Raw genomic sequence first — 19,596 nt, 5'->3', positions numbered from 1 at the left:
ACATAAAGATGGAGAATTTCTCGCGAAATATTAAGTAGATTTTAATTCGGTTGCGCGCTTGAAAAAAGTCAAATTGGCCACTTTGTCCAGCAATTTCCTCTAAGGGTTAATTAACTTACATAAAGAACATTGTTTGATAAAATAGATAACTACTAAACTAAATCTCAACGTTCTCTAGTTTTCTCTTTGCTAAATGATTGTATTTTTTTTTCTAATTTGTTCTTTTTTTCGATGAAAACGATCAAACAATTTGTTATAACAAGGAACTATATAACGAATATTGCATGACAATAGCTCATTGAAAGGCGCCCGATGAGGGAATATGTGGACGCAGCAAAAAGGAGCAAGAAAAGAATTCCAAATTGCAGGAGAAATTGGAAGGTAAAAATGGCAAATAGCGATCCTATCTTGCGATAAGGATAAATGGGGTCTTTCTTTGCCATTCATGTGCCATTTAAACGATATACTGAGGGGGAGTTTCTTACCAAAAAAGAAAAAAAAACATTTCTTTAGTGCATTTTTTGCCTATATCATGGAAACTAAAACATATTGGCCAATTTTTTTTTAGTTTGCAGAAAATTAAATTTTATGATTGAGCAATGAAATATTTTGTATTAAGATTTCTTATCATAAATGGAAAAACTTCCGTCTTTTGGATTTTCCCTCTGATGGACTATGTGGTGCGGAGTCTCAATGTCTGTTCAAGTCCTCGCGGGGACTACGCGATGGAGAGAGAAATACCTTTGGGGATGGTATCAAGAAGTGAGGAAGATGGCTTTTCAGAGTCATTCACAAATTTGTTATTTACGACAGAGAGATAATCATTTGATTAACAACAAACGAGATTCTCCCAGGTATTCTTCTCTTCTCAGCTATTTCCATATTTTATTTATTTTTGTTTTTTTTCCTCATGTTATTCCTTCTCGTGCGCGCCACCAAATTGTTTTTTCTCCTTGTGGCCCAAAACAATTCTCATCTCTCTCTCACACCCAATGGAGATACAATCAACACTTTTTGGGGGGCAAATTAATGGGCACCATAAATTATTGAAATTATTTTTCACTCCACCCATGGTTGGGATGCTGGAGGAGTTCCAGTAAAAAAGAAGAAAAGAACAAGGAATTATTTGGTATAGAAGGAAATTAATGGTGAATTTATTTGTGTGATTTTGATTTATTGATTTACCATTCATTAGTCAATTTGTGGATGGATTCCTTTGGCTGTTAAAGCACCATCTTCTGTTACATTTCTTGGCTTTTTGTTGATCTCGATTAGTCTGTCTAATGATTTTCTAAATATTCATCTTGAGGAATTGCTCTTTGAGAGATTGAATGATTCTTCAATGGGCCAATTCACACTTGCCGCGATGATTTTTATCAGCTCACAGACGGAATCAAGGGGCATTTAACTAATTTATATTTAGCCAATTTGTGAATAATTCAGATTCCTTAAAATAAGACTTAATTTTTTTTAAATATTCTTAAAGTTTTCTCATGTTTTTAAAGTTTTCTGAAGAATTCCTTAAGTTTTCTTAAGATTTCTTAAAAAACATTGAGGAATTCTTAGGAAAAATTTCTTAAGTAAATCGAGCTAATTGCATATTTTTTATGATTCTTACGATTTTCGATGCCCGAAGGTGATCAGAAAAAATCATCGAAAAATGTGCATTTAGCCCGATTCAGCCTGACTGAAGAAATCTAAGGTATCGCTTGAGAAATTACTGTGTATCAGTAATTTTAAAGAAAATCAAGCAAAATTGATGACTTTAAAAATCTTCTACTCCATTTCCGTCTTTGTGAAATATGTCTCACTTCTCATATAAATATTCTTATGTTTTAAAAAAATATATTTATGTCTCAAATTATAGAAACAAAGAATTCTCCGTGATCATAACTCGAAGAGACATCAATTTTCTATCGTCCACTCGGTTAAGGAAAAAAATTAAATTCCCATTTAAGCTCTCATGGGGGATTCTCTGAATTTTAATTGTTTGAAAATAAATCAGCTTCTTCTATGTTTAAAACACACTCCACGCTCTCCCTCCGTCATGTTTGGTCTTTTTCACACTCAAATTAATTCAATCGAATGAATTTTTATGATTGAGAAAAATGTCACTTTTGGTGTTGGAGGACAATAAATTTCACTCTTTAGCATTTTTTTCCTTCTGGATCCCATGGTCTGCGTCATGTCATTGACTCTCCATCCACTATGGTGTCCTCTCTCTCTCAGAAAAAAAAGAAGAATATAAAATTAATGTTTAACCAATTGATGTAAAATCAATCACGCTAATTCAATTAAAAAGAACAAATTAATATCACACTCCCAATTTTATTTGGATTTTATAGGGAGAGTTTTTATAAATTTAGAATGGGGGACTAATAAAATCACAGCTAAGAAATTCTCAATGTCGTATTTAGCTGCCATGCGAGAAGAAGAAGAAGTTGGTGTTGGGGTTCTCGCACGGGACGAATAAATAAATCTAGGATTCGTGTAATTTCCAATGTTAAAATCAAAACCGTGGAATAATTCAACTTGTGTGGCAAGACACCGGAGAGACGATGAAATACCCCAATAATGTTTCCTTTGGGCGCGAGCGAGAGAACACCAGCTAAGGCGATAAATATGGGACTGAGATAAGATCTCACTTTTGGACTTCTTCTCGCAGCTCCACTTTACACTATGTGTGTGCTGCAAATCTCCACACGCAACACTTCCCATGTGCTGCCCCGAAGAGCTCCCCATCTCCACAAGGCGAGGGAAGAGAATCAATTGGAGGTGATTGTGTAAAAGGCTGTACGTTCTCCTCAAAAGTAGAATCCATTCAGCCACCCATGAGGGGATATGAATTTTGAAAATTACCTACATTTCTTTTTTTTTTAATGGGGTTTCCATTTTCCGCTGCTGGGAAAATTTGGGAAGAATTTCTTTGAAAAATTAGAACTAAATATTTGTTTATTGTGGAAGTCAAATGCGGGATCTGACTTTTTTTTTGAAATTCTTCGTTTATTATTATTACTACTTTTCGCAGATTTTATTTCTCCTTCCTCAGACACTTATATCGAATAGCGAATTTTTCTTGGTTTTTTTTTACAAAACTCTATTGAAAATTATTGTACAAAATCCTGCAAATCTCTGCTGGGGCATCCTTTGCAACATAAAATGCATCCGATGAACCAATAAGAATCTTAATCGATTCTTACAAACTTCTACCTCCAAAAGGAGTTGAAACCCAATTTTACGAACCTGGAGGTGAATTTCCCCATATAAATGCATAGGAAAGTAACGAACCTTACAAGAAATTAAACGAACTTTTTACGAATCAATTTTATCTGTGTATGTGTTGTCAAATCAATTTGCATCGAAAGTGGTTGTACTACGTGATGTAGACGATGAGATCATTTTGAGAAAATGTTTGTGAGCATTCTTGAGAATTTTTTTGAATTTTCCCGGGATAACTTCTGGGAATTTATAGGCAATCTCCATGGCTTCCAAAAGGTAACAATCGGTTTCTAGATTATTGGACAGGATGTAGTGTAGATGAGTGGAAGATAGTGTGCTGATGAAGCACCAGGCAATGCTTCCACTTGTCTTTGCGGCATTTCTCAACTCCTTAATGGCTGCTTCAGCTTCCACACGTAGCTCAGGCAGCCTCGGGGTGATCATGTTGAAGAGTTTGTGGGCAAGGTAGGCCTTCTCGAGGGGATATCGTGCAAAACGAAGACGATTCTGCAACTTGATGATCTTCCTCTTATCTGTGGTTTCCTTAGACTTCTTGGTTGGTAGTTTGAGGAAGTTAGGTACATCTGTTGTTTTCACCTCACTCATTTCCCTGATGAGTACAACGCCAACAGTCTCATAAATCATTTCGATGAATTCCTTCAGATTGGGAAATAAATTTTCTTGAATTGTTGAATGGAATGGATAGACGGTGGTCTCAATGTACCCAAGAAGCTTTTTAGTACTCCCAACCGAAAGCTTAGTTACATTGTTGAGTATTCGGCGTGCCTTTACGCGATTCATCACACGCTTTTGCATCCTGTACGCAACAATTGCTCTACTTTTTGCACTTTTTGTGAGAAATCTCATCTTATGACGAGCATAGAGTGGTGTCCTCTGGTGCATTTGCTTCTTCCACCATGAACACTTTGAGAGGGTATCCTCAAAAAGAGCACGAAGTTTTTTATTTGTCTTATTTGTCTCATCAGGGAGCGTTCTATCAGTTTTCAGCCTTCTGTCGTTCAAGAGATTCTCCATGAAGTCAACATCTTGAGCTATTTGGCGCAAATAAGTGCAATCTGTGGCTTTTCGCAGATGGTTCAATCTCTCCTTCTCAAAGGGATTTTCACATTTTTTCTCCTTCTGCATGGGCTTGCTTCCGCATGGACCAACGTCTGTAGACTCTTGTAATTTATTCACAGTCATCAAGAATTTTTCAGCTCTCTCAATTTTCTCCGATGCGCCCATTTCGATGCAATTTTTAAAAGTTTGATTGATGGTACATGTCCAAGATGTGGAATCCTTGCATTTCTCTTTGGCTGCTTCAATAGATGCCCGTAAGAGTTGATTTTTTTGATAGAGAACATCTATGTAGACATCCCAGATATTCCCATGCTCTGGTATGGATCTACCAGCTGCCTGTATGGCTTCAAGCACCTCATCCAGTTCACCTTTCTTGTCGCCATGCTGGAAAAGCTTCTGTAAGCGTTTGCTGTTGGCAAATTTATTGGTTTTTCCTCCTTTTTCCATGATTTTTCGCAATTTTTTGTAATCAAGTAGAATGATTTTGATTTTTTTTTTTGAGACAGACTACTAACTTTTCTACTTATAATTTTTAAGCTTTTCGCCTCATTAAATAAAATTGTAAAATAATATTTAATTTTTACCCAAAAAAAAAAAACTCAAAACAAATTAAAAGATTTTTTTTTTGAATAACTGCTAAACCCCTTTAATGGTGGAAATGTTCGTCGTGGTGGTTGGACCTCTCCACGTTGTGGAACACGAAGCTACTCACACCAGAGTGGATGATGGTAACAATTTGTAGGCAAGTTATGAGGCGGTCGGTGATAAATTTACACGAGCCATAGATTATTTTTCTTCATTCGACACATTTAAATAATAAACGGTTCAGATGTTCAACGGCGATTGGTGTCGTTTTGAACCTCGCAATGATGGAGGTACCTCTCATAATCATATTAATGCCCGTGAGTCGCACCGAACGTGTCATTTTTAACGCCACCAACAAGAAAATTCCAACCGTTCGCCACAACTTGACTTATGTACCAATTTCTCAATCCATCGTTCTGCGGCGCATTTTGCTAATTAATTCAAATTGGAATTATTGCGGCAATTTATCTTGCAGGCACATCATGGATTCACCTCCTTTTATCTATTGTGAGAGATTTTGTAGCACCTGCTGGAAAATAAAGGTAGAATTGATAAGGATATAATATTGATATAAATCAATTTTTCTTCTTTACTCTGTGTATCCATTTTGATCTATTTAGTAAAGAACTATTGAGAGGCTGAAAAATGATTAAGGATTAATCACTGTGTTGGCGGGTGTTTCCAAACAAATGTTTATACGAAGAGTTGCATGGATTGTAGATAAGAAGTCTTCTAAAACAGTGCCGTAGCCAAGAAGGATGTCTCAATATCGTAAAAATTCAAATGATCTGGGTTTTGCTATACAGAGTTTAAAAGAAATTATTTTTTTGACTATAAAATAGATACATCAGAATCATTTAGAATAATATGTTTAAACATTTTAAACGGTTAAATTCAAATATAAAAAAGAAACGTCAATAAAATGAAAACGTTAAACAAACTAAGAACTCCATTAAAAAATTTTATAAGACAACTTTTAAACGTTAGAAAAAAACGTTAATTAAAAAAAAAGGAAAACTTTCAAACGTTATAAAAATAAATGTCAATTATTTTAAAAATCAAACGTTAGAATTCATTAATCTCTACTCCTTACTTTTGTTGTTGTTGGTGTCTTTACTGCTTTCACCCCCTTCCGAAATTTAAAAATAAAAATAATACTGAACCCGCATTTAAAAAGAATTCTGACTTATTTTGTTCAGTAAGAGCATTGGCTATAATAGTTAAAGATTCTATAATTTTTATATTTAATTTGCGCTAGAAATTCAAACAGAACCAGCTCTGTTTCAGCAAAATGTTGGTGGAGAGGTAGAAGGTGTTAATATTCAATTAGATCGCCTGTCAGGTGCAAATAAATCATTTAATAACGAGGCGTATGCATTCCCTTTTGAATTCTTCTCCCCATGGAACCACTCACCTCCTTTGGAGATTTATTTCAATTGGAAATGCAGCATTGTGGTCAATTTGTTGATTGAAAGTTAGTGATGATGGGAAATGTGCGCGGTGTGTGCTGTCGGTTGGGAGGTAAATTCGATAAGACTTTTGAGGATATTTCTTTTGATGTTCCATCACAAATTCGGTGAACCGTGAGCTTTTAACTAAATACACGGTTGTCACTGATAAAAAACACAACCAAATTACCTCACAAGGTGAAACATTTTGTGGGTCCAACGATGATACAAAAGAGAAGAACAGAAAAGAAGAAAGACCATCTCGATCGTTCATCGATGAAGATGGATGGAGGAGAGGTATCAAATTACCATTTTAACATGTGAATCAGAAGTGGGATGGGGAAGATGTGAGAAAGACACAAAAAAAAGTGAACAATAGGGGAAAATTATAAGTTGGAAAAAATGCTCAATAGAAGAATTCCTTTTTTTTTTTAAATTACCAATTTTTTATGTAGTGGAATTGATGGCCTTATAGTATTGAAAAACATTAGGACTGAATTTAATAATTTTTTGCTTTAAGAATTTGATTACACTATACAGCAAAAAAAATTTAAAAATTTCAATTTTGTTTAAACGTTTTGAAATTGTTTTTTGAGGTAAACTTTCATTGATTGCAATATTTATGTAAAATAAATCATTTTTGTATTTTGCCTTTTGAATTTCAATTATTATATTTTTTTGGTTAATTCTTAAAATTATATGTGTTTGATGTTTTTCTACTAATACTTTGACGTTTCTATTTTAACGTTGACGCATTTCTTCTAAGGTATGACGTTTCTCTTCTAAATGTCAAACTTTTGTAAAGTTTGACAGTTCTTTTCTTAGTTTTCGCGGTTTTATTCTAACATTTGACGTTTCTTTTCTAAACTTTGACACCTATTCCTTAATTTGGAGTTTTTGTTTAAAATTTTTTCTAACGTTTGATTTGATGTTTATAGCAACGTTAAAAGTTTTTAGAACGTATTGAAATTTTTTAAATATTTTTTATCATTTCATCTATTTCTTTTGACCTATAAAAGCTATACCGCTTGAAGTTTTAGTGTATTTATAAATTTCAACACCCACCATTACACAATTGGACCTAAAATGCGATTTTTAAAGTCAAGTTCCGTCCTTTCATAATCCTATAAAGTAAAACAATGTAGTTAAGCCCAATAGTCTGGGCTACATAAGTTATTTTATTTTTCATCCCAAATATTATAATTTGTCGATTAATTTTATTCTTTTTTTTTTAGATTTTAACAGGTAAAATAGTACACATTTAGTCAACATTTAAGTGAAATATTTTGTCCATCAACAATCATATTGAGAAAAAGTGTCTGAGAGAAGATGTTCTTTTTTTTTTCTTGTTGGTTTGAATGTTAAGCTTATTGTGTTTGGTTTCCATACATATAACATTTAGTAGGTGGTTTTAATTTATGGAAATGTTTATCGTTTACAAATTTTCCCTCTAAAGAGATATTTCATTGACATTTTGGCACAAAATTCCTCATACTACATATTAGTTTTTTCTTTCTTCATTTTATTGTTTCAGTGGAACGGTTTATTTTTTTTTTCATATTCTCTTTATTAAATTGAAACGCTTTATGTATTCAGTTTTTTTTAATATTATTTTTCTTAATAGATTTTTTTCTCAAGACGAAACAACAGCAAACTTCTGAAAAATTCGTTAAATAGTACATAAGAAGAGAGCATTAATTTGTTGTTTTTTTTGTAAATTTATAATTCTTTTTTCAGAAATATCTTTTAAGTGCATTTTTTAATCTTTGCATTTTTTTCAAAGTTCTCCTTGCTTTCCTTTCTTTCGTAAATTTTTTTACTTTCAATCACAATAGTAGAATTTATGTAATAGCTATAAATATCTTGTCATTGCCACCAAAAATTATTTTACTTTTCACTTGAAGTCACAGAAAGAATTTTTTTTATAGGATAGGATAGTTAAATAGGATAAAAAAATAGAGATTATATTTGTCTGATTACATGACATCACTACACCATTTATATCATTCCTTGGGAAAGTATCACGTTTACAATTTCATGCGGAGTTTTTTTTCTTTTTTTGTTGAAAAATATTCATTGGCATATGACTTTACATCCTTATTGAACTTATAAGTTCAAAGAGAATGCATCATTTCTTGTACTTCAGTTGCCTTTCCTTTTACAATCCAGGCCAACACTGTTAAAGTTTTTTCTTTTAATTAAAAAAATTTGTATTAGAAAAAAAAAATATTAATTAAAAGAACTTTTATTATAAAATTTAATGAGATTAATTTGGGATAGAATAGAAGAAAGTTTAATTATTTTTTTCGAATAGACTGTTCCAATGACTTTACCTACTAAAATGATTTTAAGGAATGGGAAAGATAGTAAAAAAATTGATATGTCCAACATTTGTGCTCAATTTTTCTTTCAAAAAATTATAACTACTTTTTCTCCTCGATAAAATGCAGTGTTATAAGCAAAGAAATGGACATAAAAACCATTTTTAAAATAAATATTAAAATTGTAGAAATCAAAATTTCTAGTTTTTTTTTTAATAATTTTTGTTATGTCTGTTAGAATAAGAAGTAATTTCATTACTCGATAAGTCTTTTCTTGCAATTGCACTCAAGATAGAAAGATTGAAGGCTAAATAGTTTCATATAACATCATCATTGAAATTTCGAAGCATTTTTTTTTTCATTTGTAAGCACTAATTTTGAGCTTTTACCACACCTTCCTTTCTCAGTTAAAATGTTTATTCTGTTTTTTATCTCTCAGCATGTGCGCATTTTTCTTTGAAAAATCTTCCCAAAAAAACTTTTTTTTTGGAAAAATTTTCATCTACCCGCCAATTATCCGAGACATACACATATTTAGCACAAGTCTACAGTGCTAAAGAGGTGCGTGTCTCGGGACAGTACACACTGATAAAAATCGTTGTTGCCTGCGCTTCATCGATTCGATTTTAAACACTTTTCTCCGTATTTATTATTTCTTTGGAATCATGATTAGTTTTTTTTACTGTTCATCTTCTGTTGGCATTTTTGCCAATGCTAGGAGTATCATGGTTAGCTCCTTTCGGGAGATTTTGCCATCTTTGTCATAGCCAACACCTTGAAGGATGGTCTCCTCGAAGTCAATTAAATCCTGAGCATCGTAATCCTGATAAGAAATTAAAAAAAGAAAAGAAAAAAGAGGGAAATTTTTTCATACACCAGTGAATAAACTCCTTTAGCGTTCGTTTTTTTTTGCAAGGAAATTATTTAATAAATTCTTTACTAATTGTAAAATTTACCTTTTTGACAAGTTCAAGGAGATCCTTCAGGAAACCTCTAAGTTCCTCATTTTCAATCGTTCCATTATTGTCCTAAAATGAGTTTAAAAAAATTTTAGTTAATGCATTCAATAAAGTAGCAATACACTGATAAAATATTCTAAAAATGCAATAATTTTAAGAGTCAGGAATTGTCAAAACATTTGACACGTAATAATGCGAATCAGTGGATTATTTCCATAATTTAATTTAAGCATTTCGCTCATTCTACGATAATTTTATTGAATTACGGAAATTACGCTTATTTAATGGAATAACTCGGTTTATGCAATTAGAGAGCTATTTATGAGGACATTGGAATATACATACATTTGTATAGACAACATAAAGGAGAAAATTATTATAATTAGGGGACAAAGAAAAATAAATATTAACTGACAAAAATAGACTAATTCTGTCGAATTTTCTATTGATTGAACACTATCCACATAAAAGTTTTTTTTAATAACATTTATAAAAAAAAATACCCGATTAAAGAAAAAATAGACTCTAAGCGTTCCTTAACATTTAAAGAATAAATATTTTATTCCAAATTTTCTTTCGACGAACATTGAGTAATTTTTTATTGTTAGGAGAGAGCGAGATTTCCTAGAGAACAAAATGATAGGGCAAAAAAAGTCCTAAAGAAATGAGCTATATATACATTTCGCTTTATTTCTAAAACCTTAAGTGACTTGTTTTGCCCTGCTCTCCCCTAAATAGATTTTATTTTGAACTATTTTTTCATGAAAAGAAGAAAAATGTGTAAAGAATATTGAGAAAAATATTTAAGAAAATCGTTTTGATTTCTTTTTGCTGCTTCCACAGTATTGCAATAGGTCAGAATTCACAGTGGAGACGCCGGGTTGTTTTTTGAGAAACTTTTTATCACAATTTGAATTATATTCGCTTTGATACACCAAAAAATGTTCCCTATTGAAAATACTTGAAAATGAAAATCTTACCCTGTCGTAGAGTGAAAAGACCTTCTCAATGTCTTCCTTGGTGAGCTTTGCGGCTCCCTGTAAAAAGATATTGTGGGGAAATGAAATTTTTAAAAGGCAATGTAAACCTGAAAACGAGTCATATGATAGATCGATGTGGGTGAAAAATTGTCGTAATCATCGAGAGAATGCAATAACGGTGGGTGGTAATAAATTCACATGCGTGCTCTTCTATGGGGGGGTGGTGAAGAAAATGCGTGTGTGAAAAGCTTTTGCACTACCTTTTCCTACGTGTCTTGTGTAGCAGGAAAAGCGTGAGAGCGAAGCAGTTTTTCTTTATAAACGATGGAGTTTAAGTGAATTCTACAGTGTTATATACGGCAAAAAAGGAAAGTATTGCAGAGTCGAAAAATGGAAAAAAGGGGGGAAATGGAAAAATTGAATGGGGAGAGAAAACACAAAATATATATACGAAAAAAAGATGTATGTGAGGTGTTAGAATGTTATGTATAAATGTCGTTTCGGTGTTAGGTAAAAAAGTTGTTAAAAAAAACGTTGTACGACTGTGAAAATGTTGAAGAATGTTTTTAACATGATAAGAAAATATTTTAGTAATCATTTTGAGACATTTTCTACATGAAAATTGCAAAAGTTACCCCATTTATTTATTCTCACACAGGGTGAAATTTTCTTTCACTAATTCCTCAACTCTCTCTATGTGTACAAAATTATATTAATTTAATTATAAAATGTTTGTAGTACTTTTGGAATGTTTATCTTTGTTCCATCTCCTCTAACAGCCATAGAAATGTTTTCTTTGAAAGTGATTCCTTCATGTTTGAAGTACTTTGCAATGCATTTTCATTGAGTCTTTCATCGGATTACTCTCTCCAAACTTTTCATTCAATTTCCCCTTGGCCTGGTCCACATAAGAGAATTAGATGTGAAACATATTCCAATTTGCATACAGCGCCATCGCTCTATCTTTCACAGAGGTCAACTTTTAGATAGACGTTCTCTGAACTTGCATAACCACTTTAATGTGTTGTTTTTATATAAATAATGGCTTTATTAAATTTTCAATTTAATAATTCGTAGAAAAAATGTCTCAGAATGTAAAATTCCCTAAATATCGTTAAGTTCCATAGCGTTAGAATAATATAGTAAGAGAATAACCCCTTGCGCCATCTATGCTATAAACATTTTATATAAATCGGTGATTAAACATTTTTCTCTGGTGGAATCTGACGGAATTTTAATATTTTTTTTGATATAGGATAAATCCTTCCGATTGCGCCAGCCAAGGGACGGTAGGTCAACCCAATCCTTTCAATTTTAGGACCAAAGCTTTCGACGCTTCTGTGCATCTTCCTCAGTGTCTGGAATTTTATTTACATTTCTTATAAATTTTCTTTGTTATTACAATATTTTATTACTTTGTTTTTTTTTTCTTTAATTATCCTTATCTCTTTGTAATATTTTCATAACATAGATGGCGCTCGTTCGTAGTTATCCAATTATTCAATTACTATAATTGATTTTAAATAGACAATGCTAATTTTATAATGATTTTAATTTAACATATTTACATAGTCCTGACGCTTCTGAATATTAATTTTGTACATTATTTTTTTAAAAAAATATTTTTGTGAATAATGAAAAATGATTTACAACGACATTAGGACACAAATACTCACTTCGATACCTTCCTTTGGTGGAATGTGGGACATTTTGTCATGTTGTGTGTTGATTTGTGTTTGGACACATACAGGAAAGTTTTTATTGTTGACAAAACACACAGAGAAGAAACACAAAAAAGATAATCCAAGAGTTTTGTGGCAATGTACATTTTTTTGGGAGGAAATAAATGAAATCCAGAGGTAAGACAAGATAACATAAAATGAGGAAGAGAAAAAGAGAAAAATTTTCATTACCAATTTTTAAAAAATAAAGAATTTGCATTTTTTTTAAATGGTTTTCGTTTTTGTTGTTTAGTATATTGTGTCAAAAAAGTGCCAGATAGAAGGGCGTGGGTGTTTAGACAGAGAGAGAGTTAGAGAGGAAAGCATAACATCAGACAGGTGTAAACATAACAATTATACCTATAGGAAAATCCTCATTATAGGTACGTCATGTAAAAAGGACATCATGCAGTTTGTAATGGAGCAACAATTTTCAAAGAGAAAAAGGCTACCAATAAAACAATTGTAGTCGTTTACTTAAGGAACAATTAATAAAAATTAAGATAAGAGAGTTTTCGCACTTTTTCTTTAAAAATTATTTAGAGAATAATTAGAGAAAATTGCTCTCATTTGTCTGCATAATATCCTTTTGAAAATTGTGCCACTCGAAGTTTTTCATAAAATAAATCAATTTATGATTTTTATCTAAAAATATCCGGAAATTACCGGAAAGAATTGGTTTAGCTGTTTAGCTTCGATGTAAATTTCTTACGAAGAAGGACTAATTAAAATTCCAAGACTTTCCACTTTGCATATATCGATAACTTTGTTAAAGAAAAGTTCTGTAAACACTCCCGGCAATTTTCACAGCACTCAAATTAATTAAAATAAAACTTTGAGGGGCACAATATTAGAAATGTTTATCAAATCATTTTTTTAATTAACTTTTTTTTATTAAAGGTTTTAGTAAGTAATAAGAGATATTCTTTGGATTGCAATAAAACTCGTCCAAGCTTGAATTAATTCTATTTAAAATTCCTAAAGTTCTACTTATCTTTTTTCTAAATTAAATTATTCTTTGTTAAGGTTCTTGTTATTTTTTTCTTTAATTTTCTTCTACATGTTTTTGTGCAAGGTAAATATCTAGGTGATTTTGGAATCTTTTTTGTTAAACGAGCCTTGCATGCCTTGTTCTTTTTGGGCAGTTTTTCTTAAAGTGCTTTTGGGACTATATTCCTTACTTATCATCATGGATAAAACATTATTAAATTGGCTTTCGTTTTATGAAGCTTTTAAGCATTGCCTTGGAAGCTTTTCAGAGTATAAATGAGAAGCTCATTGAGGCACTCTGGGACATAGAAAAAAACACCAATATAAGAAAAAAATCTTTTTTTTGTACTCATTTCAATACTCAATTGATTGAGTTTCAAAAAGTTTTCTTCGCTTTTACATTCAAAAGCTTCGAAAAGCTCTCTTCCCTTTTTTATTGCTGACCTAAATGTAATGAATATATTTGGGATATTTTTTTTCTTTCAATTTTACCTTGAAAACCTGACGGCAGAGGAAGTTTTCTTTAACTGGGAGCAATCTGCGGGTGAAGATTTTTCATCACATTTAATGAACAAACTTCTTCTTGGGGGGAGTTGATTAAAAAAGAAAGAGAGAAAGAAAACTTACTTTGCCATCTCTGACAGTTGCAATCGTCCATCTTTGTTGGCATCAAATACTTGAAGCTATGTAAAGAAGTAAAATAAATAGTTTTCTTATAAGTTCTCCCAAAAATAAAAGAAATAAATGCATTTTAAGGGTGTGAGAAAAAGACCGCCCGTACCATTGTGTCGGTGTATTCGATGAGTTTGTCTTCGGAGACATCATTGATTTTCTTGGCTTCCTTTAGAAGATCTCGCAAGAAGTTCTGCACAAAGAAAAAGAGAAAAGTTATATTTGTGTAATTTTCTTTAATTTTCCACACAAGTTGGGGCGATTGCTGTCAACCCAATGCTACTGGGAGAGTGGAAAGTTTTAGAATGAGTAATTTTTCGCATCCTTATAAACACGGATGCTACACAGAGTTACGAAGAAAATTATTACATACCGTTGTAATAAAACCTGAATATTTAGTTAAAATGTTTACGTATAAGAATTTGAATTAGTGAAAATGCGGAATTGTGTCCAGGGGCGTAACCACAAATCTATGAAAAAAAAACTAATAATTTTTTTTCATAAATATTAAAAAAAAAAACTAATAATTTTTTTTCATAAATATTAAAAAAAAATTCTTTAAAGTTGCTTAAAAAATAAGGAGCAAAAGAAGACAAAATATTTCATTTGACCGACAATCTTGTATCTAAAACGTAAGTTAGTCTATTTATAAAATCTAACAATGCATCCAAATAGCCAAAATCATGAAAGATTTTTTAAAGTTTTCAAAATTTATGTGTCTAAAAGGTATTATTTGTGCAACAATAAATCAGAGATATAAAGAAACTTTTTGCTGACTTTTAAATTGTCTAAGATTTTAAATTCTACCACACGTCCCCTCGATATCCTGGCATTTTTCCAGAACATTCATATAATTTTTTTAATATTTCCTTTCAATTTTCTTTAAATCTTCTAACAAGAAAAACAATTTGTTTTTCCAATAAAGCAATAAAGCAAAAAAAATTGAAATTCTGTGGGAGAAAGCACATGATACTTCTGAGAAATCTTCTTGAATTTTTGGCCTCTCATTGTATGTAGGTCGAAGGATGAGGGGCAATTCGTTGCAAAAACACCATTACCATATTAATTTACAAAAGTTTGTAATTCAAATTCTGGAAACATTCTTCTCTGGAACTTTGCACCCATTTCTTGACTCCTATATGCTGCCATTCTTTTGAAACTTCAGGCATGGCATGAAAATCCTTTACACAAAATAGGGTGTGGCACAAAAGACTCTAACTTCCGAGGGTACATGGAAAATGATTTTTCTTTCCTAAAATTTTCATGGAAGAATTCTTCATGGATCATCCACGGGGGTGATTAACAATCAGTTGCTATGAGAAACTTTTGTGGCGCCCCCATTTGTCTCGCATGGCGCGCATAAAAAAGCTCACACTCACCTTCAGTTCATCAGCTTCAATGTAACCACTATTGTCTGTGTCATATTCACGCCAAATCTGAAAAGACGCAGAAAACCAATCAAAAATTCCATTCTATGGAAATATTTTTCAAGAACAACTTTCAATTCTTCAGCTATTGTTGGTGTGGCTTTTATGAAATTAATCAAAGAAAGAAGGAAAAAAAACTCGCTCTCGGTTTTGCCAATAAATTTTGCTTTTATATCGCGCTAAATGGGGAAGATAATGGAATTTTCTCGCTGAGAAATTTTCTTTCACGCCAAGAGACATTAATTGGAAGCGAAATCTCATGCGGAGAATCCTTTTGAGATGGCCCCGGCAACACAATTTATTTATATTGATCGCCATTTTGCTTGAATTGAGCTTTTTGTTCCTAAACATTTTGTTTCCGGTATAAAGAAGAAATCAGAAGGGTAAATCTATTCAATTTTTTCGTTTTATTACATTTCTCTCCCTTAAGAACTAATTTATGGGCTTCCCAAATCCTCCCTTTGGATCTATTTATTTGCAAACAAATAGCATCAGAATAAGAATGGAATTCAGGTAATTTGAAGCTGTGAAAAATTCAAAATCTTTCCCGAATTTTAATTTATTAAATTAATTCCTGAACTCAAATTAATAATTCTTGTGGGAGGGCATTATTTATGATCTTTAGCAGTTATTTTTCAAAATATCTACTAAATATTTACTAAAACTTCAACCTCTTTAACCAATAGTACAGATCCTAATTCATGCTCGTCTCAAATTTGAGCCCGATCTGACGATTTTTAATTATTCAGTTGACTCCGAAACTATGTTTCTTTAAAGAAAAAGTATTGATAAAGCTTTTCTTATTAATTTAATGCTTCGTAAATTAAATTCAACTTCACCACAGTACCATTACCATTTAAGTTTTAATAGTAAAATTTTATTAATTATTATTTATTGATTTATATATATGGTTTGGGGTTTGCAAAAGCCGTGAAATGACTCTAAAATTTCACTGAATTTCCTGTATTTAATGCATTCAAGTGGATTAAATTAATCTCCTCAAATGGCTCTCAAAATCCACACCTAATCTCTGTTCGCCATAATGCTATTAAAATAATATTTATTGCACATAATGTAATAGGTATGTATGTATAATATGTACCCCCACAAGTTTAATCAATTTTACTGCAAATATAATCAAATTTGTTTTGAGTTTGACCAGATAGCCATTGGTATAGAGGAAATAAATGATTACAAAAAAGATCAATAATATTCTAATAGTATTACCTTCATAAATTCCACACTGGATTCTAGTGGATTGTGGAAACGGAAGAGGAGTAGGAAAGTCTCTTCCATTGGTAGGAGTTGTGCCAGCTGCAAAATAGAAAATAGAGAAAAAAACACATAATATGGTTGATCCTAAATCAATTATCTTGTATACCCAATTTCACTCTGTCCGTATGACTATTTTATTTAGCATTCAAACTTTATTCATGACACGATTTTATTCCTCCCCTCGTTCATCCATCGAGGCAATTTTCCACACCGAACCGTGCGCACAGTCTCCGTGAATTTTCCCACATAATTCAGGAATCATAATATATAGTGAACTTGAGGAATATTCTTGCAAAGGAGGTAAAGTGAACTCAAGATGACGCACCCAGTATCATATTATAATTTCATTTGATATGTATAATCCATTGCAGAAGAACTTTCAATTCTCTGCGGAAATCCCATCAAAGTTACGACAACTCTCTTCCTGCTGCATAAAGTACGTTACCAAATGGTTGGTTAAACGCTTTTACATGTCGTTTGGGTAGGAAAAAGGATTTAAGTGAACAGCGTTGAAGTGATTCTTATTCACATTACAAAAGGAAAACGTGCTTTTGGGAAATCTCACATTCAATATGCTAATATATTGCCAAGAAAATAAATTCTTTCGATAAGTTATGTATTTTGTAAAAATGGTAAATTCTTTTGAGAAGGTAATATAAAATGGATTGAATTCCTTTGATCGATAAAAATCTATAAAATTATATATGTTACAAAATAAAAATTGATTTAAGATTGTTGATGATAAATCCAACATAATATTATGTTTCTTTAGTTATGTTTTGAGGCCAATTTATCAAAAATGACGCTTGGAAAATTTGTCTCTATTAAGTTTGAGTGCATAAAAATGACATAAATAGTTTTACAATTTCTTATTTGAAATTTCAAAAATTTTGATTAAGAATTGACTTTTTTAGATAATTTTAAAGTCATCAGGCTTCACGAAAATAATTTAAAAAAAACTCTTGGACACATCTGAGTTAAGTTGTTTTCTTTCTCTTGAATTTTGCCCAGGAGAAGGGATAAGAAAAACTCCTTTTAACTATAAAATGAAAATCATGTTTGTATGTTTTTGATATCTTTCTCCTTAGTCCACAATCCGCTTAAAATGCTTCTTTACTTTCAAAAACTTCTTCCAATGCAATTCCTTCTAACGGACAAAATTTATTGCAAAGTTTATCTTCCTCCCAAAAGTGTTTCATCCTTCCTCCCTCTGGCTTAAAAATAAGACAGGACTTTGTCTCTACTCATCCCACTTAAAGAGCTGCAAATCGAATTTCCACATTGTGAGAGGATCTCCCACACACTGGAGCACGAGTGTGTAAATAGCGACAATAATTCTGTTCTCTATGGCCTGGTGAGTGGAGTGGTGACACAACCCCCATACTAAATTGGAGCATCTCCAACTGAGGCTTGGTCTCTTGGAACGTGCCTCTCATGGTATTATTGTATTTTATTCACCATCCGCTGCAGCACCTTTTTTCACCCACATACTACACCATGCATGGATGGCAGAAGGAAATTAGTTTAATTTATCGCGAAATATTCTGTCTGAACTGTGTCATTGAAATGCAATTTTCTTGGCACTTGTGAGGCTATTTTAGATAGTTAAAATATACATGTATGTAAAGGACAGACTCACTTCTCTAATGTCAATTTTCCCATCCTGATTGTCATCATAGGCCTCCATGAAGCAGGATTTTAACTCACTCAGTGTGGCGTCTGTGAGGGTCTGAAAGGGAAAATTTATTTATTTTCATGTAAAAAAAAACTTTTTTTATTTTATCCACAAGGAAGAATAGAAGAAGATTGTAATATACCTCGGGATTAACGTCTGTAGCATTTGCACTTGATACAAACTCCCTGAGGAAGCCATCAAGTTCAGTTCCTTCAATGTATCCATTTGCATCCTTATCGTAGTGACTCCATACCTCCATGAATTGATTGGCGGACAATTTTCTGAGTTCACGAGATTCCGGATCTCGGTATTGGCGCATGAAATTGTGAGCTTTCTCAATTTGCACCCTCTTGGATGGATCCATGTTATATTATTTGGTCTTCTCTTTTGGATTCAGCGAAGTCTGAAAAAAAGAGAGAAGAATTTTTCAATTAATTAAAATAAAACTTTAAATGATTTCTTTTTTATATTCTAGGAGTTTTTTACCCCATTGATTTTAACAATTCTTTTGTGTATATTGTTCTATAAAATTCAAACGATTTACAATGAAATTTCCCCCGATAGAGGTGACCTTTTGACTCACCCTATTTCCCACCAATCAATGACTTTCTGAACTCGTTGAATTGTTATAAAGTTTGTCATGTGAAAATTGTGAGATTTCACATTTTCCATCTTCCAACCAGGAAATAATTTTGCAACAATTGACAATGAGGAAGTTAAGGTGTTTCTTTCATCCACCATTTAACAAATAAGTATACCTACTTGTGTCAGGTGAGGTGTTATATACTCAACACCTCAAAAAGCAAATAAATTTTCCGAGAAAACTCATTTCATATAAAGAAAATTTCTTCCGTGAAAAATTTTGCAATAAAATCAGCCCTGAGGTGAAGAAAATTCTTATTTTTCACTTTCTCAAATAAACAGTCTATGAGTAAAAGCTCTTCCTTCTTAATTATCTACCATGAAATTTAATTCTTTCTAACAGTTCGTATTTCATTGCTAATAACAAGGATAGAATAAGTATTCAAGGATTTTTGCAAGAAGTGAGCAATTATACAGAAGCATCACTCATACAATTTATCCATTTATCTTTTCTACCATTTTTAGCCATTTCTCTGTGAGAAAACATTAAAATCATCTGGCTCTCCATTGAATCGCAGATGATGATTAATTGGTAGATTCCATCTGTTATCCAGTTAAATCTATTGATTTTTTATTGTTCACACAGCTTTTGGCACTTCATT

At 32.0% G+C, this 19,596-nt stretch overlaps 2 protein-coding genes across 3 annotated transcripts in view; both read right to left on the bottom strand.

Moving 5' to 3' along the window:
• Window positions 1–3,235: 3,235 nt before the first annotated feature.
• Window positions 3,236–5,224, bottom strand: LOC129795273 (uncharacterized). Its single transcript, XM_055836359.1, has 3 exons — window positions 5,179–5,224; window positions 3,585–4,400; window positions 3,236–3,243 (listed from the first exon to the last, which is right to left on the bottom strand). Exons 1-3 carry the CDS (start codon window positions 5,222–5,224, stop codon window positions 3,236–3,238), a joined length of 870 nt encoding a protein of 289 aa, XP_055692334.1.
• A 2,253-nt stretch (window positions 5,225–7,477) lies between these two features.
• Window positions 7,478–19,596, bottom strand: part of LOC129795122 (calbindin-32) — a 41,633-nt gene continuing 29,514 nt past the window's right edge. The window contains exons 3-13 of one of the 2 annotated variants that reach the window (XM_055836166.1): window positions 18,495–18,755; window positions 18,317–18,406; window positions 16,630–16,716; window positions 15,355–15,411; window positions 14,085–14,168; window positions 13,931–13,986; window positions 13,796–13,841; window positions 12,269–12,280; window positions 10,593–10,649; window positions 9,610–9,681; window positions 7,478–9,476 (exon numbers count right to left, since the gene is read on the bottom strand). In XM_055836166.1, the coding sequence (XP_055692141.1) occupies window positions 9,333–9,476; window positions 9,610–9,681; window positions 10,593–10,649; window positions 12,269–12,280; window positions 13,796–13,841; window positions 13,931–13,986; window positions 14,085–14,168; window positions 15,355–15,411; window positions 16,630–16,716; window positions 18,317–18,406; window positions 18,495–18,716 (927 nt within the window). In that variant the 5' untranslated portion in view covers window positions 18,717–18,755 and the 3' untranslated portion in view covers window positions 7,478–9,332. The remainder of the gene's footprint in view (window positions 9,477–9,609; window positions 9,682–10,592; window positions 10,650–12,268; window positions 12,281–13,795; window positions 13,842–13,930; window positions 13,987–14,084; window positions 14,169–15,354; window positions 15,412–16,629; window positions 16,717–18,316; window positions 18,407–18,494; window positions 18,756–19,596) is intronic. The other variant, XM_055836167.1, reaches the window with a different exon arrangement.

This window comes from Lutzomyia longipalpis, chromosome 4, assembly GCF_024334085.1.
Source record: "Lutzomyia longipalpis isolate SR_M1_2022 chromosome 4, ASM2433408v1".
Taxonomy (NCBI): Eukaryota; Metazoa; Arthropoda; class Insecta; order Diptera; family Psychodidae; genus Lutzomyia; species Lutzomyia longipalpis.
Note: the sequence above shows the minus strand (reverse complement) of the source record. Positions and strands in the feature narration are given on the sequence as shown.

Coding starts and splice junctions, on each gene's coding strand:
- LOC129795273 (XM_055836359.1), bottom strand. CDS start 5,224: ATGACACGTTCGGTGCGACTCACGGGCATTAATATGATTATGAGAG. Junction 4,401..5,178: donor CATTAATATGATTATGAGAG/GTACCTCCATCA, acceptor ATAAATTACAAG/AGTCTACAGACGTTGGTCCA.